Below are 22,380 nucleotides of genomic sequence, written 5' to 3'. Positions count from 1 at the left end.
ACACATTCAGCAGTGAATAAAAGGAATAAAACCCTTAGGATTACACACAGACAGAAGACTTACTCTGACATCTTACATAATATTGACTTTCCTTAGACCCGTATGTATTCATATATTTGAGAAATGCGAGGTGCTAGTGTACACCTGAAAAGGTCATTATTATTTTCCCAATTAAGAAGCTTAATTAGTACTTTGGTGTGTCTTGTCATATTTTCAGTCTTACAGTGGCCCATTTTCACCCATCTACTATGCTAAAAATGTTGCTCTTTCATTACGCTAGGGTTGTGTAAACAGTTCTGATTAAGCTGGCATTTAATCAATTGGAATAAAATTTTCCCGGCTCCTGAGGAGCTCACCTACTAAACCCGACTTTCAGTGGCATCAATCTTCTAAAAGACAACTTTCTTCCCAGACGGGCTTTCCTTTAGCAGCAAAATAAACTTTATTTTCTAACCTTGCCCTCAGAGTCGTTAAGGATTTCAAAAGGACCTCACATTACAAACACCGCCACACTCCATCATTATCCCCCATTTCCTCCTTCGCATTCCTGCCCCGGCCCTGGATGTTTCCCTCTCCGTCGTTACCACGCAGCCAGCCCTCCGGAGGGGCCGAGGGTGGCTCCCGCCGGCAGCTCGCCGAGGGAGGCGAGGCGAGGCGAGGCGAGGCGAGGCGAGGGGCCGCCGCCGCCCGCCTCCCCGCCCGGGTGACGGCTACCCCGAGGCACGAGGGACGGCGCCGCTCCCCTCGCCCGCCGCCGAGGCGGCCCTCGGAGGCGCTCTCCCCGCCGGCCGGCCGGTGACTTTCAAACGCCTCGCCCGCCCCTTTTCTCCTCAGGCGCCCGGCGGACAGCGCGGCGCTCTCCCGGCAGGCGGGGCCGGGCCGAGGCTGTACAACCAGAGCAAAGGGATACTTCCCCTCCTCCCCCCCGCCCTTCCTGCGCGGCGGCCCGCCATGGAGCCGGCTCGCTGGCGCCCGGGCACTACTGGACGGGGACGGAGGGGCCCGGCCCCCTCGCAGCCCACCCGCCGGCGCGGCGGAGAGCTCGGCGCGCCCCTCGCCGCCCCGCTGCGCGCGCGCAGGAACCGCGGCGCGGCCCCACAGCGCGGCCCCACAGCGCGGCCCGCGCTCCTGGGCGGCGGGATCCGGGCCGCCCTCTGGGCGGAAGGATATGGGGAGGAGCCTGCGGCGCGGTCCGCCGGGGCGCTGAGTCCTGTTGCCGGGTGACGGAGCGGCCGGCCCCCCTCCCTCCCCGTGGCGCTGGGAGCCGCCGCTGCCGCCGCCGGTTTACGTAACGCCTCCCAGGGCAGGTCCCGGCTCCGTCCCGCCCGCCTCACTCGGGGACGGCAGCAGCGGGACGGAGTCCGCCGCCTCCTCCGGCTGCCAGAGGCCCCAGGGCCCCGCTCTGCGCCGCCACGGCAGGTAAATACCCGCCGCGGGCCCGGGGAGCAGAGGGAGGGGCAGGGCTGGAGGGAGGGCGGCTGCCGCCCTCCCCGTGGCAACGGGGGGACGGAGCCGGGAGGCGGTGGCGGGTGCCCCCCTCCCCCCCTTCCTTCCCGCCGCTGCGCTGAGGGACGGGCGAGCTCGGCCCCCGGGGAGCGCCGGGCCGGCGGCTTGAGGCCCGGCCGAGAAGGCCCGCGCCGGCCCGCTCTCCCCTCCCCTCTCCGCTAAGAGCCCGGGAAGAGGAGGAGTTGCGGGGCCGGGCCTGGCCGGCGCTGGGAGGACGGTTTCCCGGGACGGCGCGTACCGCTTCTCGGCTGCGCCTGCCGCAGCGCGGCGGGAGCGTGCCGGGGAGGCCGGGGGCAGGGCCGGGGGGAGAGGGGAGGAAGCGCGGCGACGGGAGGAGAGGGGCCGGGGAGGGGGTGACAGGGAGCGCGAGGGGCCGGGCGGGGGGGCTGGCTGCAGGCCGGCGGCGAGGCAGGGCTCGGGGGCGGGGCCGGGGGCCCGGCCGGGGTGCCCCGGTCCGAGCGCCTGCCTGGGAGCGGAGCCCTCCCCGCCACCCCCCCCCCCCCCCCCCCCCCCCCGCGCTTCTCCATCCCGGCCTGGCCCCTGGGGTCCCAGCGTCAGGTGAGCGGCTTGCGCCGGGGGTCGGGAGGGAGGTGTCGGAGCGGGAACCGGGGCTCCCGTGCCTTCGGGCCGGGTCACGCCCGGGAGGAGAGAAGGAGGGAGAGGAAGGCGGCACCCAGCACCCACCCGTCGTGGGTGCCAGCCTGCGCCGATGTCACCCGGTGCAGTGGACGGGGAAACCGGAGGATGCAGTGCTTCGGGTCAGGGTAGCGAGAACCTGAGCTGGGCAGCCCCTTCCCGGCCGAGCCTGACCGTGAGGTTGAAGTGACAGGGCTTTCCGCACCCCCCCGGCTGCTGCCAGGCCCGGCTGGTGTGCGGGGATGGCTCCCGCCGTGACCTTTCATCCGGTGCGTAATTGTACAAAGCGCAGCCCGCGGCTGCTGACCGGTCAGGAGGAGCTGGGAGACGGGTCTAAATGCCTCGGGTTGGGGTGGATGGAAAGCACCGCTGGCTTAGCTGCGGCGGGAGGGGGTTACCCGGGGGCCGAGCTGGTGGGACTCGCTCCCCTCCTTCCCCCCCCGCCCCCTTTCCAACAGCATTGTCCTTTAGGGCCTATTGAAGGCAAAAGGCGGATAGAAAGGCTAGGGCTGCTGCCGTTTCAGGAGGAGGAGCTGGGCTGATAGGAGACTGATGGGAGCCGCATCCTATGGCCGCTCGGAGCTGCGCGCCGCCTGGGCGGGCCCGGCGGGGCCGCAGCCTCTCGTAGGCAGTGGGCGGGGTGGGGGGGGGACAAGGTTTGGCGAAGGTTACAGCTGAATGCAGAAGTGACACAAACTGACACTTCATTCCAGCAAACTCATTTCCATCTTCTCGTGTCGCCTGGATTCAAAGTATACGTTCATTAAGTCGTGTTATGAAACTTTGAGAAAAGCGAAAGTGCGGTGCTTTTTTCTGTTTTGTCTTTGTTTTAATTACTCATTGCAGTACCTGATACCGATCTGAAGGGTGAAAATAGTACGATTTGCTTGTCCTTTCAAAGAAGCGACATTCCTGTATTCCTGTGTTTTCTGTATATAAGTAATTTGGGTTGTAGTTTATAGGCCTGGGATCAGAGGACACTGTGGTACGGGTAGTTGATTTTCCTTGTGCAAACCCTTTTAAATGTTTAGGCTTTTACCCTTCTGTTGCACACCATATATTACTTCTGTGTTCCTGGGATAAGGTGGGAATTGCAGATCAAATTTGGTTTCTTAGCTGTCAAAAGTGAGCTCGTGATGATTCAGTAGATAATTGTGTAAAACAAACTACTTCACTGCAGTGCTTAAAACCCAAGTATTGCGGGCTTCTCATAATCCATGGGAGTCTGAAATTGACATTTTTCATTATTGTTTAAGACAAAAATATGCCTTATAAAAGTAAATGACATGGAACTTGATTGTTACGTGACATTTAACCGTACAGATTTTATTTTGTACTAATCCTCCATCTGCTGTTTCTTGTCAGTATGGATATGCCAAAATGGTAGTGTACAACCCCTCCCTTCCAATCAATAAAGCATATCATATAGGTATCAAAATCTGCTGTTTTGATCATTGAGATATGAGGGGATATAGATAACTTGAATAAAATGAGTAGTACACTATATATTTATAATGTTCTCCATTTTCAAAGACTAAGAATTACAGGGGAAATCCTGATTTGTGCACTCCATTGAAAGCATCAGCAGTTCATATCCCCGCCATATTCTGCTTAGCAGATACTCCCATATGTACAGTCACAGAACTTTATCAGTTCATTTGTTTTGTGCACTGAGGGGGGTAATGATTCTTTGAGACCACAGATTCTGCAAATTTGTATTGGATGCATGACCCTCTAGCTTTTCTGCTCATCAGCAGGAGAATCAGAAGGAAAGGAAGGGGCAAACATTTATATGTGACCCAAGAGGAAAAATTGGAGGCCTTGAACTTCTCTTCTTATCTTAATATGCTGATTTCATAACCTGCGTTCGCCCCTGCTTCTGTTGTTGTTGCTATTCTTTATTCTTCCAAGTAAGAGAAATTCCATAGGGGTAAAATGATGTCAGCATTTTCCTTTGCTCGTTTGCTATTCATTCTAGCAGGAATAGGGACAGAGGAAGATCTAGATACTACTTATAACTTCATTATTTGTCCTTCATGAGAATCTTGTTTCTAGGTGAATAGGGGGAATGAAGGAAGCCAGGAGGTTGGTTTTATACTTAGCACAGGTGAATTTTCTTTGGAATTTTATTGTTTTTTAGGCATAGTGCTGTAGAGTCAGAATAGACTTTCTATCTATGTAGCTAGAATCCTAGCAAAATCATCTATCAGTTTGCTTCTTCTTTAAGCTTTATGTAAAGAAGCATACAAAATTTGTGATGGTGGATGTTGAAAGTTGTATATGTTAAATATTTCCTTTAAAGCCATGTAAATGTTAATGTGTTCAAAATAAGAAATTTGAGCTGTGTTTTTTTTTTTTTTAATCTGGGGTTTTCTGTAGTTTGTGAGAGTAAAAGACCCTTATTTCTTGTTATTCCATTGCAGCTTGTTTTTCTTCTTTCTTTTCTTAAGACATACATTTATAGCATAGGTTTCATACCTCACTGATGGACTGATATGTGGATCCCCTAAAATTTTATAATGGTAATAACAACCAATAGCTAATGACTAAAAGTAATAACTTATTGCTATAATAAAATGAGTAACAATGTCTGGTAAAGCAGAATGTGATGAAGACAGCAAGATGTAGAATTCCTGTAGGCTGAGAGAGGTAGCAGGAACTATACTAGTTATCTGCACTGCTAGTGGAGCTTGGAATACAAATGATCTTCTAGAAGCTATTTAATATGCTCTGTTTATTGGGATAGTTTCTTCTGTACTGTGGAACAGAGACTGGAATCCTTCATTTTAGTCCAAGAACAGTTGCAGGCTGGTTAGGTAATTTGTAAATGTAATTATAGGAATGAGTTGTGTTGTGTCCGTCCCCCCCAGTCCTGCCCCAACAATTTTTTTCTGAGTAAGGTCAATTTCATGATACAAAATAAAAATGTTCAAATGAATATTTGAATGCTCAGTTGCATTTCAATATACAGACAAAAAGAAAATTGGCTGATAGGAGGGAAAAGTATGTTTTTTCATAATTTGAAAATAATTTACCAGATTTTTCTAGGCAGAAATACCAGGTAACGGCAGGACTGTCCGAGTGTTTTAGTTTTAGTTACAATATTTTTACTAAAAAGCATCTTGTTCTACTTTTCCCAAAAGTTGGTTGAGTGCATTTATAATGGATGCTAAGGGATTGACCATGTATTTTATTGGGCCATGTTGGTGGTTGGAGGGGTGGGGGGAAGTGTTGAGTGATTTGAACATTCCGTACAAAGATTATTCTTTCACAGACTTCTAGTAAGAAGTTATTTCTCTAGCTTTATTGGAAGTTACTGAATATTTTTTATTTTTAATCTGCTATTTCCTTTATAATTTCACATGCAAGTGTTTGGATTTACCTGCATAAAACTATTCATTGATTATTTGTACATCATCTAGATTCTGTTTATAACTTGGCTTCTGTACATCCACTTTGGTATCTGTCTTTCCAAGAGATATATTTCTAAGGCAGTAGTGTGGAAATTTCAATTATAAAGAATTTAAATTCATTTTTCACTATTGTGATACTATATTTAATAAGTGAATTATATCCTGCTAAGTTTGTGCATAGTCGGTGTTCAGGCTTCCTATAACAGTTTTCATTTTTAATATAATTTGGCGAATGTTTAAATTTCTCATTTTTACTGTATTGAGGAAGAAGTTTCAAATATGTGGTCCACGCTAATTTTACTTTTGTCTGTAACTTTCTAGGCCTTATTCTAGAAAGGATTGCATGTGAAAATTTATACTCTGTGCAAAAAAATTGTTAATAAATAAAAATAAATTGTAACAGGGATGAAATCTGAAAGGTTTTGTGTTCTTTTTGTAACTTTTAAAAATCTTCCCCTCATTACTATTACATTTATATAAGGAACAAGGTCTGCTGGACTGAATGCTGGACTAGGATTGAAGAAACCTGCAGGTTTCTATCAGCTCTGTCACTGAGTGAATTCAAGCAAATTGTTTCATCTTAATGTGCCTGTGTTTAAGATGCTGTATGGAAAGGAGGAGCCGTTATGCCTTTTGTATGTTATTAAATTGTGTGAGTGTGGGCTTTTTGTTGTTTTTATGGTTTAGTGAGATGAACTAGCTTGGTTATAGAAGAATTCTGAAGGGAGACAGTTGCATTGCAGAAGAGGTTTTGCATATATAGATTGTGGAAGAAAGTACAGAGAGATATAAGAGAGTAAGAGACTAGGAGTAGCTGAAGGCCAGAAAAAATAAAGTGAGTTTTCATAAGATTGTATAGTTTTAACATGAGAACAACAGAGCTGCAAGATACGCTCTGCAAGGTTATTCCAGGTAGTGTTAGTTTAGTCAGGACTTCGATTGAGATAATCTTCAACAGTAAAGTGGGAAAACGTGCTAAAACATACACAGAGTGATTAAGGAAATTATTTTGGTCATTTAGCATGTGTCATATGTGCTTTTTAAGAAAATAAAGTGTTTTGTTAGCCTAAAGAAAAAAGGCTGCTTGAAGCATCACTAATGAAGAAATCAGTAGTGTGTACTGCTGCCATTGGATGAGTAATTAATTCTCACTAAATCCTTGTGACACTGTAATCTGTTATTACAAACTTGAAACAAATTTGAAGACTCTGTGGCTGAGTGGGAGTGCAACATTAAAACACTGCATTGAATTTAGGACACTGGGGTATCTTGAAAGAAACGGGGCCAGCTTCCAGTGATTTGTCTGATTGATAACTTTACTTACAAAACTTCAGGAAAAACGTTTACTGTTTCATGATATTTTAATTCTAATAGCTGAAGATTTTGAGGTAATGACTGTTACTAATTAGCTAAAGGTTGCTGTTGAGTGACTTTCTATTCTCCTGGTTCTGTCTTCTGGGGTAGAAGTTCACTCTGCTGCTTATTTGACTATTGCACTTAACAGTGAAACAGAATTACCTATAGGAATTCTTGTTTTATTGAAGTTTTTATAGCTGCTTTGCTGGAAGTCATATTGAATTGTGTGGGGTGGCACAAGAGTTTTAAAATGTTTCTGTAAGTCCAGATATTAGTTTAACTTTCATATTTATATAGCTCATTTTTTCACCAGCATCTCTGAACAGGATATCTTATCAGCTTGAGAGAAGCCTCAGAGTTCCAGTTTTTAGTAACCTTGTTCTTGAGTTGTGAAAGAAATGCCTTGGTTAACAGTACAGTAACTTCCTTGAAGAGAAGTAATATAATGCTGACCTGCTGTTTTTGTAAGAGGTTTTCTGGTGGTGATAGTTAAATATTTTGCATTTTAGTAAAATAAGATTTCCAGCTGTCATCTGAAGTAGCAAACAGCACATTTATTATTTTAAGAGCAATATTAACCTGTCCTACCTGTTCAGTTTGTAAACTTTTTTTAAAATAAGCAATCGCATTTTTAAGCAACATACTTAATCATAAAAGTGGAGATATGATATGGCAACAAATATCACCACTATTTTTATAGAAAAAGAAGAAGAAAAAGTTGTTTTCCTGACAATCTTACAACATAAACTGAACAAACAATGCCTATGCAAATGCACTCAAGTGCTAAAATATATATTCTTTCATGTGAATTGTTACTCTGTTCAAAATTGCGGAGTCTCCTACTTCTGATATCAATTTCATAAATATATGGAATTTAATTTACTAACATTTTGGATTAAAAATTAGAGGTAGTAGAAGTGCAGGAGAAAAGCACTTGAAATAATTTCCTTTGTAGGTCTGCCATATTTTCTTTGCTGCAAAGTCAGTATCTTCTCTACTGGTTAAGTCATAGAGCTTGCAAATGCAACTCTTTGTGGTTACTGAGCCTCTTGTGGCTGACAGGTATTGTACATTTTTACACAGCTATTAATGAAAACATTGTCTATATGTGACTTCCAACTGAATTTATGATAACATCTTTTTTTAATGAAAAGAGCAGTTGAAAAGACTATATAGTTAGGTAGTAGTTATATTTGTTTTTAAACCCTTCATGAGGCTATTTTAAGCTTTTCAAAAAGGTAGTAATTAACTCCTTGAATTGCAGACCACGTATAGAAAAAACTTGAATAGTAAGCATTCAGAGAAGACCTTCGTACAAATTAAAGAAGTTAACAAAATAAAGTAAAAAGTGTAGTGTGGTCAGTAACTAGTTAGATGTTTATATACAGCTGGATTATTAACTTTGGAAGTATAAAAAGCTGGAGAAATACCATAGCCTTTAAATGGGCAGCGGTTATTTGATCTTAGGAATTAGTAATCCATTCTTCTTTTCCCTCTCCAACTGAAAGATGCAATGTATGCCTAAGAATAAATTGTATATTAATTGAAACAAATCCTATATAGTTGCACTAAAAGAGTGGCTACTGGGCTACTTGGTGCTGCAGTAGTGTTCCAGCTGATGTGAAGAACACTGAAGATTTTATGAGGGTGGCCGCACTGGTGGCCTGGGGGAGGATCCTTTCTGGTGGCTGCCTCTGCCTCAGAGGAGGCTGGCAACACCTGTTGGGGCACATTGGTGCCTGCGTCTACGCACTGAGATGGGTTGAAACTGCAGGCAAGTCTGTGTTAATGGGCACACATGTAACTTGGCGCTCAGGCCTCCAAGCTGTTACCATCCTGCTTGGGAAGGGAGTTCAAACACAGGCAAATAGCTGTTAGTAACTGGTAGTTTAAACTGCTTTAAAAGTTGGGTAAATCGAAGACATCAGGAGGGCAGGAAGGAGAGTGATCAAAATAGTCGAGAGCATGTATCTGATCTTTCTGTTACTTGACTGCATCCTCTATTGCGTTGTTAAGCCCTTCATATATCCTAGGTGATAGAAAGGCTAGTAAATATAGTGAGATACAAGTAGGAGAAATCTTACAGATTTTACATGCTAAAAGTCCTGAAGATAAATGTCTTGATGAGCTTAAAATGTGTGCATCCTTTGTGATCTTAGTTATATTTGGTTTTTATTAGCTCCATTTATGTTTCCTTAAACCTGAGAAAGAGTTAGTATGATGATGGTAATCAACGATGTGCAGTCTGTTGCTTTTGTACGTAGTAAAAGATACAGCTTTTGATAAATAGTGTCCCTGTGAAGATTCTCATGAGACTGAACAAAAAAGACTGTCTCCTCCTTGAAGTTACAGCTAAACAGGTATTTCTGCCCAGGACCTCTCAGGCCCTGTAGCAGTCCAGGCAATCCCTGTGTGTAGATTTGAGGTAAAGGGGGAGAGCGAAGTGTTTGTCACTGGCTTTGCTCTAGTATGCTGATAAGATCTGCAATTTTAAATTGAAAAACTTAAATCATATCGATGTCTTCAATGGTAAAAAGAAACGTAACAGAACAGTCTGAAACCTGATGTTGGTGATACTGAAATTACACCGATGGCTGGGGAGTGCTGTAAAGTATGAGCTGAGGCAATGTCTATGTTTGAGGTATACGTATGCTGCCTTCTGCATTAGCACTCACTGTTTCTCTTGGGTTCTCCACACTTCGGTGATCCATAATATTCTAGGCTAGTTACAGTGCAACACTTGCCTCTCTCTTACCAAACTTGAAGCAACCAGTAATTTCTTTGTCATCTCCAGGCTACTGTTGCAGGGATTCTGTTTGTTTTGAGGCTGAATCTGCCAAATGATGTTTGGGTACAGTTGCATGGGTCAGTAGGGGATTTCTATAAAAATGTTGGAAGTACATATCGTATCTGCTGAAGTACCTGGATTGGCTTCCACACTTAATGTTCCAAAGAGGGATGGTGGTCTGAAAGACTTGCATTTGAATTAGCTAAAATGTAGTTTCTGAACTCTGCCTTCCTGATGTTTTCTTGTTATACTTAAGTGGATCTAACAGTGGGCCACTGCTGAAAGGGGCAACCCCACTTCCTTTCTTATGCCAGATGTAGAAATTCTGTGGCAACGGGGTGAGTTGATCGCTTATTTGTATTTTTTGAAGACTGGCCCACCAAAAATGAATTTTTTGACATTTAGAACAAACTGATCCAGTTCATCTCTGCAACCACACAGGGGATGGGTTAAGTGCAAGGACAAAAGGGTGAGAATGCCAGGAAGGGATGATGGGAGAAACAGTAGAACATCCTCTCTTGGTGCCAGTATGCACTTGTGGTGCAGTTTGTGTTACGCTAACTAGCCTTTGAGTCGTCAGCCACACAGCTTTCTCTGTCACGAAGCTGCTGCTGGTGTCGTTCTCTTGAAAGTTAGTTACTGCTGGTATAAAAACCATCACTTCTGGTTTTTACAAACTGGTATTTGTGCTGGCAATAGTAGTAATTACTTCAAATTTTGTCAGTTATATGCAGCATTGCTTTAAGTTCATTTTTAATGTGAAAGACATTTACTTAAATTCTTTGTCATTAGATGCCAATGTGTATTTTTAAACTTATAAAAAATTACCCTATTTCTAAGTTACATGATATGTGTATATTTTTCTTTTTTTTCAGATAGGATTTAAAAATAAATGTAGTCTTGTTTAAACAAAGGAGTAAAATTTAGTTTGAACACCAGTTTTGAGCAAGCTTGAAATTTAGTTCAAAATTCGGTCTGGACAGTAACAAACTAAACTGGAAAAAAAAATTTCTCATGGCAGTTTCTGTTCATCGTTTTTTAAGAATAGAATTATTAGGACTGTATTGGTAACTGGATAACTTTGGACAAATTCTTACTAAAATAATGTAAATGTTGCCATTGTTAATGACAGCTGGGCATTTGAAATAAGTGAAGCAGTATTTCACTCCTCTAGATTCAGACAGTCTATAAATATCTTTCAATTTATTAAATCTGATCAATGTTTGAACGTGTTGTTAACAGTTGTAAGCCCTTCTTAAAATGAATACTGAAATTTTTGGAGACATAATGCTTTGGGTTGGGAGGTTGCAGGTTACAGATGTGCTGTACTTACACTTACCTGTTGCAACTGCACAACAAACTGTGGTACCAGAAATTGTTTTATTTGTCAGGTTTTATTTTGTCAGAAATGCTCTGGGCTCCCTTACGTTTACTGAAATGGAAGTGGTGGCTCTGTGCTGCATAATGAAGTGCTTGCTTTTGATTTTTTTTTTTAATACATCTTTAATACTGAGTTTTGACCTCCTGAAACAGTTTCCTGAGCAATGCTATGAAATAACAATACTTCTGCCTTGAAGGTAAAATTTGCTTACTGAATTATCAAGACATCTATTGAACCATGATCTGCAAAACTTTCCAACTTTTAGGGCTTATTAATTAATTTTTAAGTCATATTACGTATAGTGAAGAACTACTTCCTAGGTGTTCACTGTATAGAGATGCTTCTTACAAGTCTGCCCTATGTAATAGGAACCCTTTCAAAAGAGTGTTTATGAAGCCACTTTCAGAACTTCTTACAATTCTATAAAGGGATGAAGTTTTGGTATGTGGTGGGTATAGTATGCTGTGACTGTTCTTCACAGTGTTTGTAGGTTTTGCTGCTAGGTCATGCTTTTTCCTCTTTCCATCTTGCCTTTTTTTTTCTAACTTATAAGCTGGAAAATGTACAATTTCTATTACATGTTTGTTTTGAGGAAGTGGAGAATATTCAGATTACTGAGAATTTGGGGTCTTTGGATATGCAGTTGAACCCCTAGTGCAGGTGCCTCACCTGCTAATTCTGCAGTCTGGTAACAGTTGTTTCTCATAGCTCAATTTTTGCTCACTGACAGGATTGATATTCTGACATCTTGTACCAAAGTTCATATATGTTAATACCGTGCAGCCCTGTGAGTGGATCAGCTAATTGAACTCCTCCAGCTACTGTTTTTTGAAGTCTTGTCCTTGCATTGTGGTGAACATGAATGTTTTATAAGAACATCTGTACCGGTTCAGACAAAGGCTTTGTCAAATCCAGTACTTGTCTGCAACAGCATCTGTAAGTGAGCTGTTAGGGACGAAAAAGAACAGGGAAGAGTATATGTGATACCTCTCCTGAATACTCCCTCAGCCTCACACTATTTTCAATCTAGGGGATTTCCTGAGCCTGCTGTGGTTTGTCTAGTTGGAAACTCTCAAGGGATATCTCATGTTCAATTTCCTTTGAAGCCCATCTAATTTTTTTTTTTCTTTTGAGTCCTCAGTATCTTTTGGCAAGGAATTCCTAGTACCTGTTGTGTGAAGTTTTGTACATAGCTCTTACTAGAAAGTACTAACGAGTTAGTAAAAAAATACATTGAACAGTCAGTCTCTATCCATGGAGAGGCATGTCGTCTTTGATATTACAGGACCAGGGTTGCATGTTATGTACAATCTGCGTGCAAAACATTAATTCAGTGACACAAAGATGACTTTAGTTTTGTTCTGTGATTTGCTCTTTTGACTACTGCTGGGTTTGAGCTTATACTTTCATGAAACATCTAGCATACTACTTGGGAAATAGATCCTGGGATTAATAGTCAGCTCACAACTCATTGTTCTATGTGTTAATAGCATGAGGTTATTATTCCTCCTCTGTCTCATTTCAAGTTTATCTACGCTGAATTTTGTTTGCCTTTTTATTGCCCAGTCCAGTTTCATAAGGTCCTTCTGCATTTTTTCAGTTATTTTGTATTCACTATCCCTGATAGCTTGCTGTCGTTTGGTAGCTTGTTAACCGTGTTGCCCATCCCATCTTCCAGGTCACTTATGAATTTGTTAAGCAATGCAGGTCCCAGTGCAGAATCCTACAGAGCTGTGCTGGTGAGTCCCCTGGTGTCATCTTGGTTATATCTCTGTTCTTTTTCTTTCCTAACCTAAGTAAATGAGGTAGCTCATTTACTTGTATGGTAGCTCTTGAATCCTTTGAGTAATTCCATTAAGCTTTTATACAGGATTAGCAGCTTCAGATTTTCATTTGGATAAGTGTTATGAAAATAAGCTTGCAGATTTACAAGAATAAAAATCGTGCAGCAACGCCCACAGACTGGTTTCTGTCCCCTCTATGGGTTCTCTGACTTGACTGAATTACACTAGAGCCATAGCATAAGCCCAGCCTCGTTAGACATCAGTCAACCATAAACCATATGTCCATTACAAGTGAGATTGTATCACTCTTGCAGTTCCCGATAATACTTCTTAAAAAAGGAAATTCTATGTATATCTAAAAGTTAATTCACAGAGCTGCTTTTATGCTTCCAACCACTTTTAGTGTTCCTTGCTTTGATTGCAGCCAGGTGTTTTAATCTGCATTTCTCATGGCACGGCAATGCTTCTGAAGCTTTGTGGCAGAAATTGTCTGAACTGGGATGGAGGGAGGGGTTTGTTTATAGCATAGGCATTTTGAATTTTTTTGTTTTATGATACTGTTTCTGTGCCTTGGTCATGAATCAAGTCCCTGCTCTGCTGTTTGTTGTACAATAACATCAAACATCACCAACACATGAAAAAGCTGTCCTTGCTCTGAAGACTATACAGCCAAATTTGGATTATCGAGGAATGTGATTAAAATGTAACAACTTCTTTTACTTCTGAATTCACATGTCTTTCAAATGCCATGTGAAATTTATTAAGGACACAGATTCCATTGTTTACTAGATTTTAAATAGGCTTTGTTTCTGGGCTTTGACAGTGCCCTCCCCAGTGAGTGGCCATTTGGTTTGTGTGTTAAGGATTTGTTTAGGTTTTTCACTGAAAGAAACAAAAGAAATGATGCTAAAATAGCTGATTCCTCCATAATATATAAGAACAATTTTGGACTTCTGTTACCATCATATGATGTGACTGTGCTTTTGATTATCAGTCTTCTAGAGGGGACTGAAATTTACTGAAGTGAATGTGATTTTAGTATGTTATTAACCAAACTTGTTAAAGTTTTCACTTTGATTTATACTAATTAGGATTTGCATATTTTTGCTGTATGTAGCTGTCAGGGAGAGGAAGGATTGTTTGCTTTTAATACAACCATTCTGGGAAAAAATACTACTTCTAAACAACTTTGTCCCAGTTAAAAAATGTGGACACTTGTATCCACATTAAAAAAAAAAAAGTAAGAATTCTATAATCTTTTTTTTTTTTTCCTCCGTGCATTGAAAAATTGTCATACATTGTCAAAGACTATAGCAGGAAAAAAAACTTTTGAAAATGAGAACTGTTAATTGTAAACTATGTAATGTACTGCCATATTTCACAGAATAATAGAGGAAACTGTATAAAACAGCAGTTATGACTTAACTGTTGTGTGAGAACGTGTTTTGTCTAGTTGTTGACATATTGCAGTAGGCAGAATGAAGCACTGGACACAAATGTTACCCCTTTTGGGAATGGAAGGAAGGAAAAAGGTAGCATCTGTAGCTTTATCTAAGAGATCGACTTCTCTGTAGTAGATCTATCAAAATGTGTAAAGAGTATCTTTGAGGCTTGAGAGACTTTATTTGCAGATTATAGAAATAAATAATATATTAGTTTTCAGTTTTCTTCAATATGTAGATCCTGTAATTTTTTTTTTCCATTGAGAGTGTAGACCCCAGTGTAGCGAATTAAGCCTGCAGACAATTTGCTTCCTTTTTAAGTTATCTTTTTATGATCTCCAAGAAATAGTCTGTGGACCTTTAGTTTACCTGAAAGGACAGTAGTAAGGGGGGTGGTTTTTACTCTCCTAATCCAATGTTTTATGTTTTTTTAAGACTTGATAGTGGGTATATCTTTAAGAAAGCTTGAAAGCTTGTTAAAGCATTAAGTCTACTTATTTTTTCATTCACAAAACATGTTTGTTCAGAACCTTGCTATATGGATACATAATTTATAAGCATCAAGAGGCCTCTGAAAAATACAGATGAGGTTACTTTAGATTAATTCATTGAGTTTTGTGGTTTGGCTTTGGTTGCTGTTTTCCAAGATTAGAAACAATTGGGAAAAAAAGGCCTTACTTTTAAGCTCCTTAAAATAACTTCTTCTCTATATGAAAGGGAACAGGGAGAAAAAAAAGCTGTTGAAGACATGGAAATGTCTTGCCTGGTATGAGCTTTTAGCCAATCTACTCTTTCTATTGGTCTGATAAGAACAGTTACATATGCTAGCACTTTCTTGGTGGGCTTGTATAAAGCTTCGTTGAAGAGTGATTTAAGTACACCTCTCTTTTACTGCACTCTTTGGTAATCTTAGAGTAATTTTACACTATAATGCTGTATTGCTGTAGACACAACTGTCACAAGAAGGTGTTTGTGTGGCTTTCGTTATTGTATTACCAAGACACTCTTTATATTTTTTTTTTAAATTATTTTTTTAAAAACTATTTTATATATTTGTTATGACAATACTCATATTCCATTTCACTTACGAGGAAGACTAGGATTATTTAGTCTTCAAAAAAAGATTATTTACCATGCAAGAACAACTCTGTTGTAGGGAACAGACCTGGAGTGTTCCAGCTTCAGTTTCTGTATCATTGATCCTCCTTCCTGTTTCTTGCTATTGATTATTTGAAGTTGTTGCTTTTCCATAACTATATTTCAGGAGACTAAAACTCAGCTATTGTCTTCTGCTGTCTATGTTAGGTCAAAAGAATGTTTAGTGACTATCACACTGAGTAGAATTTTGAGAAACAGTATCTATTCTAAGGTAGTCTAAGTTGTCAAATCTGAGTGTTTATACAATATTGTATTCTCATTCCTTTACAAGACACTTCATAAATTGGCTCTTGTGCCTATAGTTCTTAAGCTGTTGACAGCTTATCTAACAGTGACCTTGTTAAGGTCACTGATGAGTATTACAAAAACTGAAGGTTACGTAAAATGAAAAATTTGACTAGGAAGTGGAGTAAGTAGAAATTCTTTTGAAAGAATTTCGTCATATATTTTTGACTTTAGGATTTGTAAGTAATCAGTAGTTTTCACAAACTAATGATAGAGATGTGTAAGTTTTTATTTGGTAATCTTGTTATAAGGCATGTCCCTCCATCATATTTTATAGCTGGAAATGGAGAACTCTTTCCAGCTTGGTGGTTAAAGTAACTAGCCTTGCACTAATTACTTAGGCTGTGTCGTAGTCTCCCTGTTCAGATTAGCTGTGGTCATTGTGAGGATGGAGAAAGTTATTTTTAACAAGACAGTGTGAAAAAATTTAAAAAGGGATGATAACTTACATGTCAGAAAATGTTATTTCTAAAATCGAGCTTCACATCTATTAGCAGAAATGTTCGCTCTTTGAGTGACTTGTATTAATTTGATATGGAAAGCCTCTCTAGTACTGGGATGGGAAAATACTCAGTTTGCATGAGATTTTGTTAATTCTAAAACATAATGGAAATATGTTTAAGACTTTCTGTAAAAAAAGTACTTGAGACAGCTGTAAAATGAGAACTCTCAAATATTATTTCAGAATTTTGTTCAGATTTCCAGGTTTTATATCATATATATATTTTGAAACTTAAAATAATGTTAAAATAGGTAATTGAATATGATATTCAAAACAGCTGGACTATAATATTTGAACATCATAGAAATTTTGTTGTCATCTCATTTCTTAATTCCTCTGATAACCTGTCTCTTTCTCGCTGTCTTTCCCCTCCTCCCCATCTCAAAAAAGCAAGACACTCTTTAACTGGGCAGCCAAAGTAAATCAGATTTTGTCAGCCTAGATCTCAAGAACTGAATTTCTCAAATGCCTCGTGAAAATAAGTTTTAAGATAGAACAGAGAGGCCACATTATCACCTCATTCAAGGAAAAACTGAAGCATAAACTCAGTCCTTACTAGGTGCTGAAGATCTAAACCATGTGGCTAAGTTTTGATTGAAGTAACTCAGTATCCAGAAGGCCTTTGCTTTGCTATATCATAGAATCATAGAATGGTTTGGGTTGGAAGGAACCCTTAAAGATCATCTAGTCCACCCCCCCTACTGTGGGCAGGGAGTTTTAGCCCTAGTTGGCAATTAAGCACCACACAGCCCTCCCCCCCACAGTGGAATGGGGGAGAGAATCGGAAGAGCAAAAGTAAGAAAACTTGTGGGTTAAGATAAGAACAGTTTAATAATTGGAACAAAATAATAATAATAAATTGTAATGAAAAGGAAAACAACAAGAGAGCAAGAGAGGAACAAAACCCAAGGAAAAAAAACCAAGTGATATAACTGCTCACCACCCCCTGACTGATGCCCAGCCAGTCCCCGAGCAGCGATTGCTGCCCCCCAGCCAACTCCCCACAGTTTCTATACTGAGCATGATGTCATATGGTATGGAACACCCCTTTGGGTAGTTGGGGTCAGCTGTCCTGGCTGTGTCCCCTCCCAGTTTCTTGTGCACCTGGCAGAGCATGGGAAGCTGAAAAGGCCTTGGCTAGTGTAAACATTACTTAGCAACAACTAAACCATCAGTGTGTTACCAGCATACTAAATTATTATTCTCATACTAAATCCAAAACACAGCACTATACCAGGAAGAAAATTAAGTCTATTCCAGCCAAAACCAGGACAGACATCTTCAACTACATCATGTTGCTGAAAGCCCTGTCTAGCCTGACCTTGAACACTTCAAATAGGTCACGCACAACTTCTTTGGACTATTCCAGTGTCTCAGCACCCTAATCGTAAAAAATGTCTTCCTTATGTCCAATCTAAATCTGCCCTCTTTTCCTTTAAAACCATTGCCCCTCCTCCTGTCACTACAGGCCCTTGTAAAAAGTCTGTCCCCATCCTTCTTATAAGCCCCCTCTAAATATTGAAAGGCTGCAGTAATGTCTCCCCGGAGCCTTCTCCAGGCTGAACAACCCCACCTCCCTCAACCTTTCTTCATGGGAGAGGTGTTCCATCCCTCTGATTTTCATGGCCCTCCACTGGATCCACTCTAATAGGTCCATGTCTTTCTTGCTCTGGGGACCCCAGAGCTGGATGCAGTACTCCAGGTAGGATCTCATGAGAGTGGAGTAGAGGGGGAGAATCTCCTCCCTTGACCGGCTGGCCACGCTTCTTTTTATGCAGCCCAGGATACGATTGGCTTTCTGGGCTGCAAGCTCTGGCTTATGTCCAATTTTTCATCCACCAGTATCCCCAAGTCCTTCTCTGCCAGGCTGCTCTCAATCCATTCATCCCCCAATCTGAATTGATACTGGGGATTGCCGCAACCCAGGTGCAGGACCTTGCGCTTGGCCTTGTTGAACTTAATGAGGTTTGCATGGGCCCACTCCTCAAGCCTGTCAAGGTCCCTCTGGATGGCATCCCTTCCCTCAAGCAAATTAATTGCATCATTCAGCTTGGTGTCACCTGTGAACTTGCTGAGTGTGCACTCAATCCCACTGTCTATGTCATTGATGAAGATATTAAATAGTATTGGTCCCAGTATGGACCTTAGAGGGACACCACTCATTACTGGTTTCCACTTGGACATTGAGCTATTGACTGTAACTCTTTGGATGCAGCCATCCAGCCAATTCCTTATCCATCTAATCGTCCACCCATCAAATTCATATCTCTCCAATTGAGCAGCAGCGATGTTGTGTGGGACTGTGTCAAAGGCTTTACAGAATCTGGGTAGGTGACATCTATAGCTCTTCTGTTGTCCACTGATGCAGTCGCTTTTGATTGAAGTAACTCAATTTCCAGAAGCCCATTGCTTTGCTATATTTGATACTCAAAACCTTCAATGAAAAATATGATCACCTTAACCAAGCCCTCTCCATCCCACCTCTCTTGACTGTTCTGATGGTATCTTTGCAAACCAAAGACTACTTGTAACGTGTGTTTGCTGTCCCTCTCCATTCTCTATACCTTTGTAAAAGAAAAGATTATGGGTACATGGGAGACCTGCTGAATGAGAATAAATGAATTTCTCATTTGGTCACTTAATCACTTTTTTTTTTCCTGATTTTCCTCCCCGTCCACCCTTTTATAATTCCCCTTTCTAGTGGAACTTTCTGTCAACTTTGCCAAAAAGTTGTTGATTTCCCAAACATTCAGGTAGTTCTGCTCCATGTCTCAAAGAAGACAAATCAAGAGCGTCAGTTTTCCCAGATCTTTGAAATACAGAGTTTGGGGGGCTGACTGGGATTTGTGGCATTGACGTAGGGAGAGTGTTCATCACATGCTGCGATGTGGAGTACCAACAGGAGAAGGATGAAACAGATGTTTGAGTGGAATGTTGCTCTTTAACAATTAAGAGACTATGGACTGCTTAAGAGTTTGGACTTGCGGCTCTTGATGTGGAGTATCTTGGTCACAATATGAGACTTTTCTCATACTTCCGGTTCTCTAATTACGTGATGAAGCAGGCCCTTTGGAGGATATTTCTACCTACTGTTATTTGTGCTCACTTATGAGATCCTGACTAATACAAACATGTTACTGACAAAGATTGAATACTCTTGTGTTGCCTACTTTCTTGAAATGAACATTGCCATCAGAGAAGTAAGGTGGCTTTAGCGAGCGTAGTGTAGGGTTTTGTCAGCTCTGTAGCAGCTGATTATAATCGGTTTCTTTTTGATGATGTCGCAATTGACTTACTAAAGATCTGGAATATACAGTTATACCTGGGTGGTGATGCAAAGAAAGCTTCTAAAAACTCTGATCTTTTGTTGTGTAGACATAGGTATCAACTGTAAGGTCACCTTTCAATTTTGTTTGGCCACAAAACACGTGCTGCCCACACAAAATTCTGCACACAGTATATAGCTTAGGTAGTTACATTAGGTGATGTCTGTTTTGAGTGTGTTGGTCATCTTGCAGTGGGGTTGAAACAAAACAGTAGATTTTGCTTAGATCCTTTAGTCTTTGTGTCCTTTAAGTGAAGGGATATTTCCTGCTAGGATTTGAGCTTTGTTTTCTCTTGCTGAGAAGCTGGAGAGGAGAGGGAAGTCCTACACAAATGCCACATTGGCATGTGGTTGATTGGCAGACCGGTCCAAAAATGCCTTTTTTGGACTGGCTTCTTCTGGGTTAGAGGGAAGAATGCCTAGGTGTGTGGTGCTTGCACCTTCTGCCCCTTATTTACCGAGATTGATTTGGGATTGTGGGTGGTATAAGTCCTAGGATGGTTTGTCTATTTTAGCATAGGGTTTAGAGTGCAAGCTCTCAGGTAAGACTGGTGTATGCTTTCTGTAAAGAGGGTTAAATGTTAATTCTGGCACGGATAAATTATGTTCTGCTCAAATTTTTTAAGGTATTCCAGAGATTTTATGTTTTTATGAGGACAGATTTTGGTGATAAAATGCTTTGCTGTCCTAAGGCAAGGCAAATATTGAAACTAAAAAAAAACCACCCCAAAACCCCAAGTCTGAAGATAGCAACTATTTAGTGGTAGGATTTATGAAACTCCTGGCCAGATGAATTTCATAAATTCAGTGTTTTATAAACAAGACACTTTTTTCTATTCCAGAAACTGAAATCACTGCAAACCAGTAGGATTATATTGTCTTCTAGTGATGCAAAATATACAGTCAGTCTTCATGCAAACTCACATAGGTTGGTTTATTTTTTTTTTATCAAAGTGTTGGTTTTTTTCAGCTGATAGTGAAAGTAATAAAGTCTCAACTTTCCCATAAGGCTAGATCAAACATATATTTCAATCGATGGATTATTTGTGAAGTCTTTGATGAAAGAGTCTCTCTTCCTGCATTAAAAAGTACCTTTTTTAAAAGTCACCTTTAAACTTGGAATAATTCCTGTTACTCTTCAAAATGACACTGAATAGGTGTACTATATATGTGGATTAAGCAGTATGTAAATGACTGCTTTCTACATTGGGTGTGTTTTTCACTGTTTAATATTATTCATGTATGGATACATATTATCACAACTTATCATTTTTTCCTCTTTATAGGTCCTGCTGGGGACTTGCATCTGGCCTCAATGTGAAATTAAGGTAGAAAAACACATCTACATATGTGTTTGCTATTAGGATTTAGTTTATTCACTGGTCATGCCTGAAGAGTGATGTTCGTCTCTAGACGGCTAACTGCCAGGAAAGATAAATGATTGTCCTAGAAGTCAAGCCTCTCTCCTATTTACTGGAGTGAAAATCACCTCCAGATATCGACGGAATATCAACTACAGAAAATGCTTCACGTTATAAGGATGCCAACCACCTAGATTCATGCGCCCTATCTGTACAGTTGTTGTGGATGGTTTACCATCTGAAAGCTCCTCAAGCTCTTATCCAGGCCCTGTATCTGTTTCTGAAATGTCTCTGCTACATGCTTTGGGTCCAGTGCAGACCTGGCTGGGACAAGAGCTAGAGAAGTGTGGCATTGATGCCATGATTTATACTCGGTATGTCCTCAGTCTTCTGCTGCATGATAGCTATGACTACGACCTGCAGGAACAGGTATTTACATATTTTAGATGTTGTCCAGTGAAAGTGAGTTTTTGTATCAGTTATGTTTTGTGTATTATACATGGGTATGCCTCAGATGGGGGGGCAGTTGTCTTTCAGTGTGTGGGTGGAAGGGGGCTATAAACCACACAGAGATCAAATTTGGTGGGTGAACTGAGATTCATGTAGTTAGTTTGCTGTATGAGCAATTACATTAAACAAAATTTTCACATTGCTACAATTGATATCAGAATTAACAACACTGGAATGTTCTGTATCATAAATGCAGACCTTCAGTACTCGTGATTATAAGGTTAATTTAATACTGGAACATTAGTAAACTAATGTAATTCTTGTAAACTGTGTGTCAAATTGGCCTGCTTTGAAGTAGTTTGTAGACTCCCTAACACTTCTCCTCATGTATTTCATCTTGTGCTATTTTCAGTAAAGAATAAAAAAAACCTACTTTTTTTAAATTCAAGTATTTAAAATACATTGCTGCACATACATTATTCATCTCTTCTAAAAGAATGTTAATGCTGAATCCTGATAAAAGGCATGCGGAAGAGTTGTGGAACAGTGAGTCGCTGTATACATGGCTGTAATGCAAAAAGGGCAGGGGAAGAAAAGTGAAGCTGTGTATCAGATAGGCACAACTCTATTACTGTTTCCTTGTGCCTTTATTGCTATGGATTTTATGTGTCCCTAGAACATGCCTTTCAGTCCCGATTTCACCTCTTTTTTCTTTTTCTTTATTTTTTTTTAATTTTAATTTCTCTGCATCATCAACCTCTATCAAAATGCTTTTAATACTGGAGTTTTCTGGATATAGGACTCAGGGAAGTTCTGGTGTTTTCAAGAAGGGATGAGGATGCTGTTGATCGTAGACTTCATCTTATAAGGTGGCTGTGATTACATTGGGAAGGAAGGAAAGCAAATACCTCTTATTTGGTGGCTTAATTATTAGTTCTTTTTTGTTGCTGTTGTTTTGGTTATACTTCACACATTGCTCCCTAACTGCTTCAG

General features: G+C 41.1%; 1 protein-coding gene across 5 annotated transcripts in view; it reads left to right on the top strand.

Annotated features, from left to right (window-relative positions):
* Positions 1-939: 939 nt before the first annotated feature.
* Positions 940-22,380, top strand: part of KIAA0232 (KIAA0232 ortholog) — a 73,461-nt gene continuing 52,020 nt past the window's right edge. For 2 of the 5 annotated variants that reach the window (XM_075499702.1, XM_075499707.1), the window contains exons 1-2: positions 940-1,419; positions 20,863-21,366. In XM_075499702.1, coding sequence (XP_075355817.1) covers positions 21,136-21,366 — 231 coding nt within the window. In that variant the 5' untranslated portion in view covers positions 940-1,419; positions 20,863-21,135. The remainder of the gene's footprint in view (positions 1,420-20,862; positions 21,367-22,380) is intronic. The other 3 variants (XM_075499705.1, XM_075499703.1, XM_075499706.1) reach the window with 3 other exon arrangements.

The sequence above is a fragment of the Mycteria americana genome, chromosome 4, assembly GCF_035582795.1.
Source record: "Mycteria americana isolate JAX WOST 10 ecotype Jacksonville Zoo and Gardens chromosome 4, USCA_MyAme_1.0, whole genome shotgun sequence".
Taxonomy (NCBI): Eukaryota; Metazoa; Chordata; class Aves; order Ciconiiformes; family Ciconiidae; genus Mycteria; species Mycteria americana.
Note: the sequence above shows the minus strand (reverse complement) of the source record. Positions and strands in the feature narration are given on the sequence as shown.